General features: G+C 39.1%; 1 protein-coding gene across 37 annotated transcripts in view; it reads left to right on the top strand.

Moving 5' to 3' along the window:
• The window catches only part of CAMK2D (calcium/calmodulin dependent protein kinase II delta), a 191,630-nt gene that overhangs the window by 129,014 nt on the left and 41,404 nt on the right, over nucleotides 1-21,212 (top strand). For 17 of the 37 annotated variants that reach the window (XM_075286413.1, XM_075286447.1, XM_075286421.1 and 14 more), the window contains 7 exons: nucleotides 2,756-2,839; nucleotides 4,701-4,795; nucleotides 4,877-4,999; nucleotides 5,575-5,658; nucleotides 6,405-6,447; nucleotides 13,393-13,430; nucleotides 18,296-18,328. In XM_075286413.1, the coding sequence (XP_075142514.1) occupies nucleotides 2,756-2,839; nucleotides 4,701-4,795; nucleotides 4,877-4,999; nucleotides 5,575-5,658; nucleotides 6,405-6,447; nucleotides 13,393-13,430; nucleotides 18,296-18,328 (500 nt within the window). The remainder of the gene's footprint in view (nucleotides 1-2,755; nucleotides 2,840-4,700; nucleotides 4,796-4,876; nucleotides 5,000-5,574; nucleotides 5,659-6,404; nucleotides 6,448-13,392; nucleotides 13,431-18,295; nucleotides 18,329-21,212) is intronic. The other 20 variants (XM_075286455.1, XM_075286474.1, XM_075286519.1 and 17 more) reach the window with 3 other exon arrangements.

Raw genomic sequence — 21,212 nt, forward strand, 5'->3', positions numbered from 1 at the left:
GGCTCTATCGGGTGTGTAATTGTGATTTTTGTGAGATAAACTTTTTCCCATAGGGATGCATTGGCCAGCGCTGATTGGCCGAATTCCGTACTCTGGCCAATCAGTGCTGGCCAATGCATTCTATTAGCTTGATGAAGCAGAGTGTGCACAAGGGTTCAAGCGCACCCTCGGCTCTGATGTAGCAGAGCCGAGGCTGCACAAGGGTTCAAGCGCACCCTCGGCTCTGATGTAGGAGAGCCGAGGGTGCACTTGAACCCTTGTGCACCCTCAGCTCTGCTACATCAGAGCCGAGGGTGCGCTTGAACCCTTGTGCACACTCTGCTTCATCAAGCTAATAGAATGCATTGGCCAGCGCTGATTGGCCAATGTATTCTATTAGCCTGATGAAGTAGAGCTGAATGTGTGTGCTAAGCACACACATTCAGCTCTACTTCATCGGGCTAATAGAATGCATTGGCCAGCGCTGATTGGCCAGAGTACGGAACTCGACCAATCAGCGCTGGCTCTGCTGGAGGAGGCGGAGTCTAAGATCGCTCCACACCAGTCTCCATTCAGGTCCGACCTTAGACTCCGCCTCCTCCGGCAGAGCCAGCGCTGATTGGCCGAATTCCGTACTCTGGCCAATCAGCACTGGCTAATGCATTGTATTGGCTTGATGAAGCAGTGCTGAATGTGTGTGCTTAGCACACACATTCAGCTCTACTTCATCGGGCTAATAGAATGCATTGGCCAGCGCTGATTGGCCGAATTCCGTACTCTGGCCAATCAGCACTGGCTAATGCATTGTATTGGCTTGATGAAGCAGTGCTGAATGTGTGTGCTTAGCACACACATTCAGCTCTACTTCATCGGGCTAATAGAATGCATTGGCCAATCAGCGCTGGCCAATGCATTCTATTAGCGTGAACTGAGTTTGCACAGGGGTTCTAGTGCACCCTCGGCTCTGCTACATCAAATTGCTACATCTGATGTAGCAGTGCCGAGTGTGCATCAGATGTGTAGTTGAGCAAAACTGACTCAGCACTGCTAAGTCTGCATTCGCATAGGAATGCATTGGCCAGCCTTCGGCCAATCAGCGCTGGCTCTGCCGGAGGAGGCGGAGTCTAAGGTCGGACCTGAATGGAGACTGGTGTGGAGCGATCTTAGACTCCGCCTCCTCCAGCAGAGCCAGCGCTGATTGGCCGAATTCCGTACTCTGGCCAATCAGCACTGGCTAATGCATTGTATTGGCTTGATGAAGCAGTGCTGAATGTGTGTGCTTAGCACACACATTCAGCTCTACTTCATCGGGCTAATAGAATGCATTGGCCAATCAGCGCTGGCCAATGCATTCTATTAGCGTGAACTGAGTTTGCACAGGGGTTCTAGTGCACCCTCGGCTCTGCTACATCAGATTGCTACATCTGATGTAGCAGTGCCGAGTGTGCATCAGATGTGTAGTTGAGCAAAACTGACTCAGCACTGCTAAGTCTGCATTCGCATAGGAATGCATTGGCCAGCCTTCGGCCAATCAGCGCTGGCTCTGCCGGAGGAGGCGGAGTCTAAGGTCGGACCTGAATGGAGACTGGTGTGGAGCGATCTTAGACTCCGCCTCCTCCAGCAGAGCCAGCGCTGATTGGTCGAGTTCCGTACTCTGGCCAATCAGCACTGGCCAATGCATTTCTATGGGGAAAAGTTAGCTTGCGAAAATCGCAAACTGACAGGGATTTCCATGAAATAAAGTGACTTTTATGCCCCCAGACATGCTTCCGCTGCTGTCCCAGTGTCATTCCAGGGTGTTGGTATCATTTCCTGGGGTGTCATAGTGGACTTGGTGACCCTCCAGACACGAATTTGGGTTTCCCCCTTAACGAGTTTATGTTCCCCATAGACTATAATGGGGTTCGAAACCCATTCGAACACTCGAACAGTGAGCGGCTGTTCGAATCGAATTTCGAACCTCGAACATTTTAGTGTTCGCTCATCTCTATTCACTATGTGTATGTGTTTGCTGTTTTTCCAGCCAGCCTCAGTTATCATAATCAAATTTCAGGGAAAAAAGTTATCACAGATATTCCTTGAGAACCCTGAGTCATTCAGGGAAAGCACTGCAGTGTACAGTATATACATGTGTAATTGAGCTTCAAGGGACATTCCTTACCACAGATATATATGACTTGTCAGTAGATGAGGACCCAATTACTGCAGATACAGAGACTTTTATGGAATATACTGTACATCTGTCATTAGGCAGTGCTTTTGTTTAGTCATTTTACCAAGGCCTTTTCTTACTTGAGGGATCCTACAGAAACAAGAATTTAGAAACAATACACTTAATTTATTCCCATATCAGTAGTGAACACTAGCCCCATAGTAATAGGGCTGTGTCTGCAGATATCCTACTCTCTATTCTGTGCACACTGGTAATGGTCCCTGGAATATGAGTCATGTTGTGAGCAAATTTATCATCCAGCAGGCTCATTTGGCAAGCAGAGTGAGATGGTTTTCCCTTCACACTCTGTGTGAACGTGCATAGAATGAACCCAATACCATCACTTCTAAAAGACGTCTTGACACTCCTCTTTAGAACTATAGCAGACCCATACCTTTCCAAGAGGTAGTTGTTAGATTCATACGACTAGATGTTGTAAGTGAAAGGCCACAGTGCAATCCGTTGTCCCACGTCAGTGTTTAGGGATGTATCGACATTTCTACTTTCCCTTATATTTCAAGGCTCACTTAAAAAAATGTTTTTACATTTAAATACTGTTTGTAGGTTTTGCAGGAACTCCAGGGTATCTCTCTCCAGAAGTCTTAAGAAAGGACCCTTATGGAAAACCAGTGGATATGTGGGCATGTGGTAAGTTACTATATGACAGTGTAGTATGTTTTGATCAGATACAGCTGGAATGGTCTGTACAACACTCTTCTTGTTATATAAAGGATTCCAAAACAAAATGAAAGTGCTATTTGGTATTCTTGTGTAAATCGAATAAAGGGGCTCTATCACTGGATTTTCGCTATTTTAGATAGACATATCTAATAAGGCTATTCAAGTCCTGCTGATAGTTTGCTAAAAGCAGCAGGAGGCACTTACATAGAAGAACCACAGAGGAGGGCGTGAACAGAGTATGATGTGAGGGGTGCATGGGAACACCCACAGTGCACGGACAGCTCATTTACATATACGTTTAAAAGGTAATTCATTAAAAACGGGGGAGTCTTTTAACAAACAATTAGCAGGACTTGAATAGCCTTTTAAAAGCCTATTCAGGTATATGTTTATCTAAAATAGTGAAAATCCAGTGATAGAGCCCCTTTAAGGCTCCACATAGTTAGTCGCAGCCAAAAAGCAATGCAGGAAAAACTGCGGCAGAAACTCATTGAGGTTTTTTAAGCAGCACTTTACATAGAAAGTCTGCAGTTTTCCTCTGTGGACTTTCTGCTTCAGTTATATCTATATAGAAAGCACCAGCTTATATAGCGTATAATTGGTACACTGCTATTTACAAAAAAAGCAACAGTTTTGGAAATCACAGCATGCTGCACGTATTTCTCTGTAATGTGTGGATAGGAATCACTTTGCAGGGACTGTAAAACGCTGCGGTTTTTACCACAGTGTTTATGCCACATGGGGCTTCAGCCTAAGGGTATGTTCACACAGAGTTTTTTGCAGGCAGATTTTGACGCAGAATCCGCATGAAAAAATGACTCCCATTCATTTCAATAGGAGCCCCTCGCTTTTTTTCCCGCTAGCGGGAAAAAGAAACGACATACCCTATCTTCACGTGGATTCCGCAGCATGGTCAGCTGCGGTGGCTCGAGACTCCCTCCTGATTAGGCCCATTCATTCAGGCCTAATCATGAGCGGGATGCCAGTGCACTGCATTGGCATCTCGTTGCAGCTAGCTGCGCAGAGAACTCACATGACGGAAAAGGTTTGAACAGGCCCTTAAAGAGGACTTCAGTTCTGCTGTGCGCTGTAGTGAATACAGGAATTGTGTTCCAGAACTGAAATTTAAAGGAGGATGCTGTTCTTTTACTTTTCCTCCTTGAAATATGTAAATTGGCAGCTAGATATGTGGAATGGTAACACCCAGCTATTAATTGATAAAGGACTAGAGCAATGTCATACGCTTCAGGGCTACCATGTATTTATATAAGTACAGACAGAACTGGTTTACCTGGAAATCAGTGCAAGATAAGTAAAGTTTTCAATGTTTTTGTAGTGACAACGGTCATCATAGATTCCTTTTTACTATGGCCTCAGCTTCACCCAAAGCAAAAGAATTAGTTAAAGCGAGTAGATTAAAAGGGGAATTCCAATATTTAAAAAACGGCAGCAAAGCAGATGGGCCTCCTCTCGTAAAGTGCCATCCAAGGCCTTCCAATCACTCTACCTCTACCTAAAATTAAGATGTCACCTCTGTCACTCACTCAACTGCTCAGTTATTTTCTGGCTTCAGTGGCAATGCACTAATAACTAGTTAATGTGAATGACTCTCCTGTGATGTCATCACTTCTGTTCTGGAGGCCTTTGTTATCGGATCTGCAGAGTTAGAAAAAAGGGACCTTTAGGAAGTGTGGACTTTTTTTCTTTCCTGTCTTTTCATTGTGTACCTACTAATCTGCCATTGTTTAAAACATTGCGGGTGCCCTTTTAATACTTCATATGGCGTTACTTTCTATCAAGTGATTGTTGTGCTCTTCTTGTTCTTTAGGTGTCATTCTATACATCCTATTGGTAGGCTATCCTCCATTCTGGGATGAAGACCAACACAGACTGTATCAACAGATAAAGGCGGGTGCTTATGATGTAAGCATTGGTAAAGCGATTGCTAAGCATAACATTGAATAGTAGAACTTGTCTATGTCTTTTAACTTTGTTTTATCTCAGTTTCCGTCACCAGAGTGGGATACAGTGACTCCTGAAGCCAAAGATCTGATCAACAAAATGCTTACAATTAATCCAGCCAAGCGAATCACTGCATCTGAAGCCCTCAAACATCCCTGGATCTGTGTAAGTTTAAAGCGTGGCTAAACTTTCTCTTCAGTCAAAAAATCTTTGCTTTGATGTTTTATGAAAGAAGAGATTCTCATCTATTGCAACTATTGCAGATGTGATGCAGTATAAGTTTATTTGAGGGGTTTTTGTGCGTGCAATGACCCTCTGCAAAAAGTGCATTTTGTTCCACCTTTCAATGCAATAACAGAGGCATTCTGAAACATACTGGCCAGAAAGAGATACTATATTCAGAATACGGCCCTTAGAAGTGATATATATGTTCATAGCCTAACATGAGCAAAAACAAACAGAACTACTGAAAATACAGCGCTAACCTGCCAGTAGTTACATTTCAAACCCTAGCTAGAAAATGGCATGGCCATGTTTACATTGATAAACTGAGAAATAGCTTCATTTTGTAATGTTATTTTTTCATATTGATATGCATTTTGTTTTTTTATATGCAGACTCCTATAGAAAGGAGTAACATATTGGTGTTTTAAATCTATTTGAACAATGAACTGCAATACTATATTGTTTAATACACTCTATATATATTTATATACTCATTTTTTTTTTCTTTTTCACAGCAACGTTCCACTGTTGCTTCTATGATGCACAGACAAGAAACTGTAGACTGTTTGAAGAAGTTTAACGCAAGGAGAAAGCTGAAGGTAAGTCTAAGTGTTCACTAGGAGGAGCATAAAATATACAGTACAGTCTAATGACCAGAATAGTTATAAACTGGTACTTATTATAAATCTGTAGATGAATTGACTTAACCAGTGCTGCCAGTCTTCATAAGTGTAAAAAAAATACTACAGTACACAAAACAGAGACATTTAGGTTTTCTTAACTGATGTCACACTGATCCATTTGTGTTTTTCACAAGGTCATGTGGGAGGTAGAGAACCTGGATGCAAAACTAAGGATAGGTCTGGGCTCATTTCAGGGGGTAGACAGTGCCATCCGTTCAGTTATTCACAGTTGTGTGCATGTAGCCGTAGAGTGCACATGGAAGTGGCATCATGTTATGCCAGAGTTAAATCCAACACAAAATTCACATGTTTTAGATGCAGCTTTGTAGTGATGTTATACACTTTTCACCTTGCAAAGTATGAAATCTAAAGCAAGTCAGTGGCAGACTTTGTGGTGGATTTGTCTGTGATCATGTTTAGGAAGGTATATTCAAGCAAAAGGAGGATTTAATGTTCCATCTAGTATAGTGACATCACTTTACATTGTCACCTATGCACCGGTGGTTGCCAATAATACAATAACTGCTTTTAATGCTATTGCAAGAGGAGAAAAAAAGCAACATTCAAGGTGTGAAAAGGTGATAGTGATAGCACTCTCTGAAGCCTTTATTCAGTCTAAGCCTGTTGTGTTTTTTTTTTGTTTTTTTTCCTCTCTTGTGAAGGGGGCCATACTTACCACCATGCTCGCTACTAGAAACTTTTCAGGTATGTTCATTAAGATTTACATTTTCTCTATACCCAGTGCTTTATGCTGCATAATAGTAAAAGATAAAGATGTGTATATATAATAAGTAATATGTATTACTATATGAAAAGCTAGACAAGAAATTGTATGTTTCTGTGTATACGTTCTCTTAATGTATGTTTAATTGTATTTTTTTATAACTAAAGCCAATAGTGGCTCAATGAAATGTAGCTAAATCAGCAAACAAAAAAACTGCAGCTTTTTCACACTGTGGCCTTGGTCTAAGTCCATTTTATTCTGATTTAATCAACAATATTATTTATTGTTAGAGAATATCCCTCTCCTTATGATTAGGATCTTTATGTCACAGATCGAGTCCTCTACATGGTTCCCTCTCTAAGCCAGTGTAGATAGTTGGTAGAAAGCGCACCTCCACTATGGTGGATTCTCAATAACCATGTATCACTAGTTTTCCTATTCATTTCAATGGTTGAAATGAATTGCTAAAAGTTACACTAAGAATAACTGTTGGTTTCAGCAGCCATAATAGAAGCAAATTAACAGATTGCTGATGTGGCATTCTTTTAAGGAGCTGGTCATCTATTTGGGACCTCCGTTAAAGATATATCTTCTATCTCGTTTGTTTTTGTGTATATTTATTTTGTGTATATTTTGGTATTTTTATCCTGTGCCTAGTACTTTGAATGTAAGGTTGTATAGTGATGTATAATGAAAACTGTATGAAGGGGGATATATCTTCTTACACCACTGCTTTGTGGGTACATTTTATTCAAGTGAAGTTATCCATAACCAGAGGGATAGGAAACTGTATTTTTACAATTTCTTGATATGCTCTCACTAGGTGAATTGCTCCCATACCAAGTTGGATTTTTTTTTCTACAGTTAAACATTATGTGTTTTGCTTAGTAATACAAGAAGCATGGGCCAATGGGCTAGTTAAAGTAGGAGCTGACATATCATTTGCTTTTTATTAAACTGTATTCCCCACTCTCTTACACAAATTATATTAGCATTTGTATTTTGCAAAGGAAAAGTGCCTTGGTTAAATAAACAGTGGATTATGTCTTTTTTACTGTACATAGCTGTTTATTGTAATTTTCCCATAATTGTTCTAGAATGTAAGAAAATATGTTTAAATTGCATAGTAAAGATTTCAATTGTTCACCTGGCATAGGCAGTTTAGGCTTCTAAGATGTCTATGCACCTTCAATGAATGTTGAACGAAAATTCCTTGTCCCAACTTTATCTGTTGGGGCAGAGTCAGGAGGCCCAAATATACACAAGAAGTTGACCTGTCCTTCTAAAATCAGGAAATTTTACCCAAATTTTTCTTATATGTATGTGATATTCAGTATAGACAGATGATGGTCAGTAAGATACATATTTGTCTACTTCTGTTAATGTGAAGAATCATTTACTTAGCAAATAACACATAGCACACTGCTTTAATGATCTAATATCTCCAAAGAAGGTATAACACAAAATACAGGATGACCAAGTCATTGTTGTTCTTTTATTTATCTTATTCTCTGGGTCCAGGAAGTCAGTAATATGTAATTTGAGGCTATTCAATACCTTCATTATATGGGAAGTTGTAAAAGACTTTTTTAGAAATTTTTTTTGATAACGCATTCATTACAATTTTGCCTTCATTACTAATAACTTCAGCTTGTACTGTTGTGTAACATGTTTATCCAGCATCATTTAGAATTTTATACCTTTCACGGGTTGGTACTATAGAGTTTCCTTCGTATGCAGGTTGTTCAATTTAGTAATTTTGTATATAGACAAACAAGTTTTGTCTCTAAGCAAAGGCTTTCTCAGTGTGACATGTTACTACTATCACAGTTCTGTAAATGTATTATAGTTTAGTGTCATGGTGATTTTATATATGATGAGAAATTGTGGCCAGAAGAACTATTGACTTCAGATGGAAGAACATGACACTTATCTAAAGCTGTTTTATATGTGCTTCCAAACTTGTCACATACATGACCAAAATGAATAGGTTAAATGTACATAAAAGAAGCAGAATTAACAGGTAACCCAGAAATATAGAATGAATGCTTGGAAATGGGACAAACTAGAGTATACTACATTCACCAATTTAATCATTGACTAAATAATCTTCTATTTCTCTGCAATGTGATAATACATATTACACAAGACTACATTTTTATATTTGGGTACACAACAATGTTTTTGTATTCTCGTCTGTATGTGTTGAGTTTAGATTTACTAATGGGTGAACATGCTTCTTTTTTCATTAAAAATGTAGTATTAATGTATATTTCTTCAGTCATGATGCAGTCACTGTTAAAGAGGATTTTCAACCAAAGCCCAAAAAAGTTAGATATGTAAAGTATACTAAAGACAACCTTGTCACTACGCCCGACACATAAATAATTGTATTCTTACGAATCATTCATTTGTTATTCCTTCTAGAATTTCTGAATAAATTGACAGCTAGATGTTACTGGTTGAGGTTGTTTCCCTATGCAATGCCCCTTTGCCACCCTTGTGTCATGCTTGCGAGGTCGTAATGGAAGACATTTCATACTCCTTTAAAAAAAAAAAAAAGTGTCAAAGGAGAAGCAGCAAGAAAGTTATGATAATAATGTAAGAGAACTATAAAAACATCCTTCCATTTACACTGCACTCGTAGATAGCAGAGAATAGTGGTGTGAGTCAGACAACTTAAATCCAAGGATTCATGCTGTTCTCAACATCGGTAAAAGGGGGTGCAATCATAGCAGTCGCTACTGGACCCTGAGAGTGCCCCAAAGGTCACCCACCCTGTCACATAAAATATACCACTGTTCTAAATGCTACGAGATATGTAGGGGCCTCACTGCAGGTTTTACGCCACTGAAGAAACTCTACTTTATTCTTTATTAATATCTTCTGCTTTACTGTGTAGACCAAAAATTTACCTGAGTGCCTTTTTAATGGTAATTGGATGGTGGTATTATACTTCTTTGTCTCATGACATGTGGCAAGTTAGCCACCAAGAATTTATTATTCCTTAGACTGTTGTTAAATGAATGTCATTAAAAATCAATGCCACAATAGTTAAGGTATGTTTAGGAAATAATATTTAGAGTTTTCACTACTATGACCATAAAGTAAAGCACTACTAACTGCCTTTTCTGTAAATTACTAGATCTAATAAGTTGTTGATTGTCTATAGGAGTTGTTCACCCTTTAGGAAATCTACCTCTTTCTAAGTTTCATCCGATTCCATGCAACTGTTATAGCTTCTACGACAGTGTAATGCCGCATTTCATTCAAGCAGTCTGATATATTAATATATTAACAAAGATGTGAAGCATTTTTAGTTATAGCATGTGTTCAAGTTGAAAATACTCAATTGAGAATTTCAGAGTCTCAACAAATATAATATTTCTAATTGGTAAAACCTTCTGCAAACTGCACAGACCATTACAGAGCATGGGTAAACAAGTAACAATAAATGCGAGTTGAATGGAGAATGTATAAGCCTATATATATATATATATATATATATATATATATATATATATATATATATACACTCAATATTTAAAAGTTCCCTTTTTGTTGAATTCTTAAGCTAATTTCTTAATCTTAGTGGCCCTTTAACGAACTGAAAAGAGCAGATGTCCTTCAGAATACTGCATCTGTACTAAACCACAAACCATTCACTCCAGCCTACCCCATTATGCTGTATAGCTTTTATATTAAGATTCTGGTTCCTTGATCCCTTTAGACAATAAGACTGGTTTATTGAGACCTGACTCTCCATTGACTATGATCCATGTGTTTGCAATGCATGACATTTACATTAGCTGCTCATACAACTGTGGTTATAATTGTGTTTTTTAATTTTCCTTTTTCTAATTTTCCTTTTTATGTGGATTGTGTTTCATGTGAGGTAAGAGTCAAAGAAAATGAAGATTCCTGTCACCTCTTGCCATTTTAATCTGCGCTTGCTAGAGAAAATGAGTCTACAAATCTGTCCTTAATAACTGCTTAGCTATTGCCTTCTGTAATACTAATATCTATTTTTTATTATGTCTTTAATTAATATTCCAAGTCCCTGTCAACGGGTCTATTTGGTGTCTGCAAACTGATTTATAATGTACTGAAAGAATAAAAAGGAATAAAACATCTGTCATAAGAAGGAACATACTGATTTTACAGCAGATCTATTCTAGTTTGTTCAAGCCTTTGTTTTAGAGGAATTTTAAAATTTAGATTAAGGAACGGTAGAAACTACATTCCTGAAATATACTATCATTAAGAGACACTCTTCCTCTGGCATCTGGAGTAGTGTCGTTTTATGTCAGTCTCATTTACAGACTATAAACGTCAAACTCGACATTGGGACAACCTGTAACCAATAAAGGGGTAAATGTTGACCCCTGTAATAATTGTGGGGTACATTTTGGCATCAATTTAGAAACCTCTTTTTGTCACCAATATGAGATTGGTTGGGGTCCAGCACCCGGGGCCCCACCTATTTAACTGTTCTCAGTATCTGATAGAGACTGGAGTAAGAGGCAGTGATTAGACCAGGTTACAGAGGATCAACTCCTATTTACTTGGATGAGGACTAATCTGCAGTAACTTTGTTCAGCCACTACACAAAGAACAGTGCTGCCTGCTTCCTGCTCTATTCTCTGTGTATCAACTGCTGAGAGCTGTAAGTCCATGGGGGTGTTAGATCTCCTCCAATTTAATATTAATGGTCTATCCTTTGCATAGCTAATACATTAGTATGGAAAATCCCTTATTTACTGTATTGTAGAAGTAATATAAAAATACATTTTCAGCATAAAGCTGTTCACAAATTCATTGTGGTTTCCTCTTAAACTGACACCACTTCATAGGGCTACATCACTTGCACATAAACAACCAGTAGACCTTATTGAACTCTAATGGGGTTCATTGGGGTTTGGCCATGACCTCTATCATTTTGACTGAATAAATAGCATTGTATGCACTGACAGAGCCTCGTCCACTGATGTGAACAGAGCCTAATAGCTGTATTAAACTACCCCCTGGATAGAGAGTAAATGCTAGGTGGGAATACTGTTTAATTTTACATGATAATATTCCAGGGAATTAGAGCACTACACAACTATGGAGCAACATCTGAGATGCCTATACCATGTTCTATAGAAAGTCATATAAGGGCTGTCTCATTTTATACAAGGACTGTATTTAACTACTTGGTTAGCTGCAGGAGTCAAATCCAAGTCTCTTCGCTACTTATCTTCTGGTGGTTCAACACACAGTTACTTTTATGGCAGCTGGCAGGCATCCATGTTGCTTTGGTGAGAATGGATAGAGTAAATGCTTTATAGGTCACTTCTAATCTTGCCAGCCCTTATAAATCATTAATAGGGCACAGATTTATCCTTGGCAGCCTGGGCTTGGTTCTTCTCCTAAATTGGGGTTCTCTTCATTCCGCATCTGTTATACCTTCTTCACACTGCTACACCTGCTAGCTTTCCAATGCTCCGCTAAATAAATCCACTTTTTTTCTCTCTGGAGTTTGTCTTCTGATTAAATACCTTTATGAAAGAATTGTTTATATGCTGTTGAGAAGCAGTCCTGAATTATTCATCACTGTGTTCAAAGAATATACTGCATAAATGGCCACATTTATCAAATGCCATGTGTTTGTGTGACATTTAGCATACAATAGTTGTGCACAAATTTAGAAAGACTCAAATCATTTTAAGTGGAACGCCTGGCATACAAAAGTAAGTAACATATCATACAGTGTCCTCTGTTTCTAACATTACATAGTGGGGAGAATATGTAATGCAGCTTTAAAGCTGGCAAGACGGAGCTCTGCAAATGGTCTCAGGTTGTGTGCGCCATATTTCTCAAACAGCTGAGGCAAAGGGGTTGTCCAACCAGTAATAAAAAATAAAAAAAAATACCCAGAATGCTTTAAAAAAAAAAAAAAAAAAATTCTTAGTGATTCTTCGCTGTTCTCATTCCAAAACATCCCGGGCCCACTGCTGGACTCTACACTCTACTCCTGATCCTCTTGGACACTGAAATGTGACCCACTGTGGTTGAAACACATTATATGTCAAGAGGGAACTGGACAATGTCAGAATAGGCATTATGAGGTGAATAGGACTTTTCTTTTTTTCTTTTCCCCCAAAAATAATAATTCAATCTGCCCAGAAAACCTATGAATAGACAGTCTTACAGTACCAATCCTGTATAGCTTTGCTGAGACACATGCTAAAAATGAGCCAATCCTCCCATACTGGTTACTTTAGTTTCCTCACAAGTAGGAGGTGAAGTATGAGGCAAAGTCTTCTGACCACAGAATAAGCAGAAAGAAAAAATTGGCGATGTGATCACTGGAGTTTCCTTACATAACCTGGAAGTATGCTCTAGAGCTGTCTGATATCATAATGTTAGAAGACAGGCACAAGTCATCCACAAAATAACTATCAATATGAATAATAAATGTAACAGCTTGTTTATGGTTTTTGACAGTTTTTCTTAATTAAACTAGTAGACCTTGTAGATTTAAAAAGAAAAAAAAATAAAATATATATATATATATATATATATATATATATATATATATATATATTAGGGATTATTCTGATAGCCTTTTTTTAAGAAAACAATACACATTTCTGACCATGGATTGCCAAATAGATAGTTTGACTTTAAACTCTATAGTGTGATGAAACATGCAGGACTCTTTGATCATGGGTTGAAATATTTAGTTCATCTACTCTTCTATAAAAAGACAAAAATCCTGTTGGTCCAACCACATACAAATCTAATGGAATTTTCTGTGAAAGTCTTATTTTGCATTGTGTGACAAGTTCGAATGGTTTACAGTTAGAAATTCAGACATTAGTCAGTTACTGTGAAAAAAACAAAAGAATTTTTCTTAATTTGAAATTATTATCCATTTACAGCAGCACGAAGTTTACTGAAGAAACCTGATGGAGTCAAGGTAAGTTATGGAAACAGAAACTCTGTCTTTAAGATTTATAGGTTTCCTTGCAGCAATAGGTGACATGAACCCAACCAGCCCAGGTAACCTAATGGTGTCTTTATTTAAGGGTTTCAATGATATAATGGCATATGTCTGCGGGGATGCTATACTGTACCTTTGTATCCAGTGCTCCATGAAGGTCAAATATAACAATATTAGACACAAACTATCTGAAAAAGTATGAAGCAACAAGCTTATGTAAACTAGAGACCATATTGTATTTAATGTTATTTACTTACTGCCTGCATGTTAATATATATACGCTGTTTGATATTAGATTTCACTGATCTTTTGGTTTACATTTATATATACAAAAGGTATACAACCAGTGTCTAAGCACCTGATGGTAAACTACATGTCCCATATTTGCTTGATGGGATTATAAAAGCTAATATCTCATAAAAGAATAGATTTCTGTTCAGACACATTTGATCATGATAGTAGGTAATTCATCCAAGTAAAGGATGGCAATGCACTTATTATATGAGGGTTATTTTTATCATTATTGTTTACTCCAAAGTCATTACAGTGAACTTCTGCTTTTCTGAAAATGTACAAGTTTCCTTTATAGATATCTTCTATAGGCTCTCAGTGTTTTTCTTGGAGCTTTTTTTGAAAGACAGATAACTTGAGGAGTTTAGTAGCCATTTAACCACACGTGGTTGCAGAATACAGACCTGAAGTGATTACATTTTTCCTAATAATGCACCAGTACTGCCACAGAATGTCATCTGGATGGGAATGGGTAGCCTCATGTAAGGAATGACAAGACACAATTTTCTCATCTAAAATAGTTTTACATAGTTTTGCAGGGACCTATATTCACTTGGACAGATTGATTAGTAAGGGAATTGTTAGGATCTAGTACATTATCTTCACTATAAGTCTTCATTATCACTTAAAGGGAACCATCACAGTGAACATGCAGTCTGATGTGTGAGAAGTAGGTTATGAAGCAAAAGTAGCTAATCAAATTGATATAGAGTTTTATGGGGAAAGATTTAGATAATTCCAGGGCTCATTGAGTTTGGTTCTAATAAGTGATTTGACAGCTGTATAGACTGTCAGTGAATATGGCCGCCTACTCGACTTCAAAGCCCAGAGTGAGCAAAGATTTAAAAATAATATATATATATACAGTCCTATGAAAAAGTTTGGGCACCCCTATTAATCTTAATCATTTTTAGTTCTAAATATTTTGGTATTTGCAACAGCCATTTCAGTTTGATATATCTAATAACTGATGGACACAGTAATATTTCAGGATTGAAATGAGGTTTATTGTACTAAGAGAAAATGTGTAATATGCATTAAACCAAAATTTGACCGGTGCAAAAGTATGGGCACCTCAACAGAAAAGTGACATTAATATTTAGTAGATCCTCCTTTTGCAAAGATAACAGCCTCTAGTCACTTCCTGTAGCTTTTAATCAGTTCCTGGATCCTGGATAAAGGTATTTTGGACAAACAATTCAAGTTCAGTTAAGTTTGATGGTCGCCGAGCATGGACAGCCCGCTTCAAATCATCCCACAGATGTTCAATGATATTCAGGTCTGGGGACTGGGATGGCCATTCCAGAACATTGTAATTGTTCCTCTGCATGAATTCCTGAGGATTTGGAGCGGTGTTTTGGATCATTGTCTTGCTGAAATATCCATCCCCGGCGTAACTTCAACTTCGTCACTGATTCTTGAACATTATTCTCAAGAATCTGCTGATACTGAGTGGAATCCATGTGACTCTCAACTTTAACAAGATTCCCGATGCCGGCATTGGCCACACAGCCCCAAAGCATGATGGAACCTCCACCAAATTTTACAGTGGGTAGCATGTGTTTTTCTTGGAATGCTGTTTCTTTTTGGACGCCATGCATAACGCCTTTTTTTTATAACCAAACAACTCAATTTTTGTTTCCAAAATGAAGCTGCCTTGTCCAAATGTGCTTTTTCATACCTCAGGCAACTCTATTTGTGGCGTACGTGCAGAAACGGCTTCTTTCTCATCACTCTCCCATACAGCTTCTATTTGTGCAAAGTGCGTTGTATAGTTGACCGATGCACAGTGACACCATCTGCAGCAAGATGATGCTGCAGCTCTTTGGAGGTGGTCTGTGGATTGTCCTTGACTGTTCTCACCATTCTTCTTCTCTGCCTTTCTGATATTTTTCTTGGCCTGCCACTTCTGGGCTTAACAAGAACTGTCCCTGTGGGCTTCCATTTCCTTACTATGTTCCTCACAGTGGAAACTGACAGGTTAAATCTCTGAGACAACGTTTTGTATCCTTCCCCTGAACAACTATGTTGAACAATCTTTGTTTTCAGATCATTTGAGAGCGGGCTGTCCATGTTCGGCGACCATCAAACTTAACTGAACTTGAATTGTTTTGTAAAAAGAAATGGTCCAAAATACCTTCATCCAGGATCCAGGAACTGATTAAAAGCTACAGGAAGCGACTAGAGGCTGTTATCTTTGCAAAAGGAGGATGTACTAAATATTAATGTCACTTTTCTGTTGAGGTGCCCATATTTTTGCACCGGTCAAATTTTGGTTTAATGCATATTGCGCATTTTCTGTTAGTACAATAAACCTCATTTCAATCCTGAAATATTACTGTGTCCATCAGTTATTAGATATATCAAACTGAAATGGCTGTTGCAAACACCAAAATATTTAGAACTAAAAATGATTAAGATTAATAGGGGTGCCCAAACTTTTTCATAGGACTGTATATATATATATATATATATATATATATATATATATATATATATCTATCTATATATACAAATTGTACTAAATATTTCCTGATAAAACTATCAAGGTGCTCAGCTCCTCATGCTTCCCGCAGACCTTTTCTTTGTTTGCATTTAAAGAGATCTGGGTTGAGCCGATCTTGAAATTTCAGGATCGTTTTTAAAATCCGATTTCTGTTCATTTTCCATTCGAACCCGATCCTGATCCTAATGCAAGTCAATAAGATTTTCTTAATAATCAAAGATCGGATTTTAAAAACAATCCGATTCACTACACAGCATGGAATCCAAACATTGAACGCTTTAATTTTTAGAATCCACGCTGTGGAGTGATTAAAAAAAAAAAAAGTCCTCTGGCTACTTAGTCCCCCTGGTGTCCACTTACCTGCACAGATCGCTGTCGCTCCCCGTTGTTCTCGCTCCTCTTCTCTCTCATTTACGGCCTTCAGAGTGCCGGCGCGCCCCTAGCTCCCAGGTTAGTGTTACAGACCTAGGAAGAAGGCGGGGCTTGTGGCTTAGGAGAGTGTGGGCGGGTACAGGGCGGGGAGACGTGAGTGCATCACTCACGTCTCCCCTCCCAGTACCCACCCACACTCTCCTAAGCCACATGCCCCGCCTTCTTCCTAGGTCTGTAACACTAACCTGGGAGCTAGGGGCGCGCCCGGCACTCTGAAGGCCTGTAAATGAGAGAGAAGAGGAGCGAGAACAACGGGGAGCGACAGCGGCAGTGGATCTGTGCAGGTAAGTGGACTATTCTGTTTCTAGTGGACTATACTATTCTGTTTCCTCCCTGCTGTGCTGTATACTCGGCTCTGCTACATCTCAGATGTAGCAGAGCTGAGTATAAGGTAAAACAGGGAGGAATCAGAACAGTGGCAGGCTGCAGTAAATCACTCTGTGCTACGCTGCTGTGAGATGAGCGAGTACTATTTGAAATTGCTGTTTCGAATAGCACGCTCCCATAGGAATGAATGGATGCAGCCAGCCCGCAGGGGGTTAAGCGGCAGGACGCCGACACAGGCTGTATCCATTCATTCCTATGGGAAAGTGCTATTCGAAACGGCAGATTTGAATAGTACTCGCTCATCTCTATTTAGCTTTTCCCACAATGCTTGACCAGTAGAAAAGCATTGTGGGAAATAACCTCCGACCTCGATTCCGCCTAAAAAGATTGGGATCGGAATTCCAATCGTGACATTTACTCGATCACTGATCTGAATCCGATCTTTTCAGATCCTGATCGCTCAACCCTAAAGAGACCCTTTCACCACCAACTCCAAATTTTAGCATCCTTCAATAGGTGGCAGTCCATTGGTTCCAGCACAATTGGCATTTTATATGCTAGTTTAGGCTCACTTCTGTCAGATGGGTAGTCTCAGACTAGCTGTCTCTGACTAGGACCTCACAGAGAACCCAGATGGCTTATTGGGTGCTGAAACGAACAGCACCTAATGCTAAGCAATAGTGTGGCCTAAAGGGGAAAAAAAATCCAACTTCATCTAAATCAATGGCGTGGTACCTATTGAAGAATTTAAAGAATATCCATCATCAGCAAATGAAGTAAATTACAATAATGTTATGATAGACATGTCCTAACATTGTGAGAAAGGCACTGTATTAAAGAGGTTTTTCCATTTACAGTGTCATTCACATAAATGTAGTTAGCCCTTCTCTACATAACAGGGACATGGTGCAGTTTGGCAAAGTGCTGAATGGAGGCAGCTTCTCCTAACCTTGTTGAAAAATTAGCGATTTGAGATTTTTCAATTTCTTTTTATTTGTTTTAGGATAGATTTGAGTTTACATTTCTATTCTAAGCCAGTTTTTACACAGGGCATAGTCATCTTATAAGAAACACTGTCCTCAGATACAGATCGTGTGGACTGTGCAATGGCAAACAAATATTTTAGCTAGCAGTTGTTTAATAATAGGTCAATGATCAGTCACTTACTCATTAGATGCAATACTCCTACAAGTAATGATTAGTTCCCATCCCAACCAATCCATTTTTTTTATATCCTTACTCATTTATTGTTTTTATCCCCCTTTTTTCTGAGTGTTCACTTTAGAAAAGGAAGTCAAGTCCATGTGATGAGACAATGGTGAGGACATTTGCTAAATGCTTGCTCCTAATGCTCTATAGTAGAGTGGTTGTGCTTGAGCTGTATTGATTATAAAGCCCATGCTTACACCATTTGCATAGCTTCTATTTCCTTATGTACAATGATTTTACAGCCCTCCTTCCTATTCCTTATCCAGCTTTTGTAAATGTAATTCCTTCGACCACCCAGGGTTTGTCTCATGTTATAAAGTGATAGCATAGTGCTAGAACCCCCACCAAATGTGAAAATGAAGTGCATGCACCTTTTAGTTTACTTCAGTGTTTTCTCTGCAAAATAGCGTTGTGACCATCCAGAGGTGTAGGGAACTGTCTTAGACTCGGTTCAATTGAACAATTAAAAGACCCAGGGTTTTACCAGTATTGCGTCCTCCTCATTGTCAGTATTGGTGGGGTTCCCAAAGGTGAGACAACTACTAATCATAAAGTGGTGGCATAGTATCCTGGTGATGTCATTACTTCATGATATGGGAAAAATCCCTTTAAGATTGGACACCTATGGTAGTATATATAAAATTAAATGTATGCGTAGCACTAATGATTGGAAGATCCAAATACTACATATATTTACCTGCCATATACATCTGTTTAATTCACAGAGTAATTCACCACAATTCAACCAACATAATCCATCCCTTATTTTTCTATTAGAGAGTGATTCGTGATAAGCATATTACAGTCTCTAGTGGAGGTAGCTTTTCTCCACTGCACAAACAAGCATGAGATTGTTGCACTCTTACAGGATAAAGACTCAGAAAAACATGAAGTGCCTGTTAAAGGATTACAGTATTTAATTGCTTTTTTTCATTTGTTTTTGTTTTTTTGTGAGTGGTATGCTGACCATAAAAACTGATGGAACCTGATGACACTAATGGGGCATACAAGTTTTGATAGCTTATCCTTAGGTTAGATCAGATTGCTGGGGGTCCGCTAACATCTGGCACCCCCAACAATCAGTTGCTACTGCCACCAGATCTGCAGTGTATGGAGCTGAAAGTAATGTCACTCTGATGTTTAATATCACTGCTCCGTATAAGCAATTACGGTAATATCTAGTCTTGGACCAGGGGAGTAACTGGCAAAGATGGGGTCCCATAGCAAATTTTTGATTTGGGGGAAGGGGGCCCACGACATAGCGCCCCATTTCCTGGCCACCACACAGTACAACACCCAATTTACACCAGATAATGTCTGATAGCATCCCTTGCACACAGGATAATGTCCCATAGTGGGCCCTCTATATAGTATAATGTTCCATAGCTGCCCCTTCACACATTATAATGTCATATAGCAACCCTCCATACAGTATAATGTCATATAGTAGACCCCCCACACAGTATAATGTTCCATAGTGGCTCCTCCACAAACATAAAAACCAGTGGTACTTTCCTCTCCTGGGTTTTGCCGCAGTCCTCTTCAATAATGTCACAGACATGGGTTTTGCCAGCGTCATTATGCGTCATGACCGTGGCCTTACCCACATGACGTCGCTGCAGAGGCCAAAGACTGCATGGAGTCACGCCAGAGAGGTGAGTAACATTGTTTTTTATGTTCACTCACCTCCCTTGGGCCTCCGATCATTATACTCTGGAATCTGAAGAGACCATAATGTATAATGATAGCTGTATTTGTTGGGGCTCACACAAAATATACTATTTTTGCAGCCTTACCAAAGATCCCCAATTCTGCTTCTGCACCACCTCCGCTTTGCCTTCTTCCCTCCAGGGGGCAATAGCGACTTGATAAGAGATGCACAGGGCCTCTTGAAGGGCAGAATGGGAAGTGGAGGTGCTGTGAGCAAGAACTGTGATCAGTAAGAAAATAAGGCCGTTACCTATTGGGGTTATTCCAGCAGGTAACAGCCTATTAAAAAAAAAAAAAAACAGCAGGGACCCACCGGGCCCTGTGGCTACCATGGTGCTTACTCCACTGTCTTGGAAATCCCTTTAATGGCTCATTTACACTTAGCCAATTATGCAACCTTTAAGGACAATTAGATTTTCACTAGAAAGTGCTGAAAGACAGAAATGAAACTCCTTACACACTATTAGGATATTACATATAAATGTCCTTCATATCCTTGACCACCTTTTTGCAATGTTTGTTACAAAAATTGCGGCATGTAACCCAAACGCCATGTTGGTTACGTTATTTTCCTGGCTGTGTGCACATTTACTTTCTTAATTCTGAAGTACCCAAGCAAAAGGTTATTAAAGGGGCTCTATCACTGGGAAAAGTCATTTTTAACTAATCACATGCTTGCATAGGCTTTAGAAATGCTATTTCACACCTACCTTTAGTATGTAAATTGCTTCACTGGTCTCTGAATAAGTCAGTTTTTATTCATATACTAATGAGCTTCCAGCCAGCTCAGGAAGTTCCCTGCAGCCTCCTCTCTCCTATTATCTTCTATGTTTGTGAAGCAAACAGGAAGCTGAGTCAGCAGCAGCAGCAGTCTCCCATAGAAAACAAGAGGAGAGGTGTGCACGATGTATCGTGCACCAGTATAATTAGCATATGAATAAAAACTGACTTATTCAGAAACCACTGAGGCAATTTATATACTAAAGGTAGGTGTGGAGTAGCATTTCTAAAGCCTATGTAAAGATGTGATTAGTTAAAAATGACTTTTCCTAGTGATAGAGCCCCTTTAAAGTACTGAATATCAAGTAAGTCAGTCCGTCCACTCCGTGATGATTGCCTGATACTGTATCTCCTGCACTTATTTACTCAGTATCTGGTCAGAGGGCCTGGACATCATCCCCCTAACATATGGAGATGCAGACTGCCTCAATTTCATGAAACAGTCCTATCTTATCTCACAGTTTTCAACAATGTATGCGCAGGGTTACACCATGCAAAAATCA

Source organism: Leptodactylus fuscus, chromosome 1 (genome assembly GCF_031893055.1).
Source record: "Leptodactylus fuscus isolate aLepFus1 chromosome 1, aLepFus1.hap2, whole genome shotgun sequence".
Lineage (NCBI taxonomy): Eukaryota > Metazoa > Chordata > Amphibia > Anura > Leptodactylidae > Leptodactylus > Leptodactylus fuscus.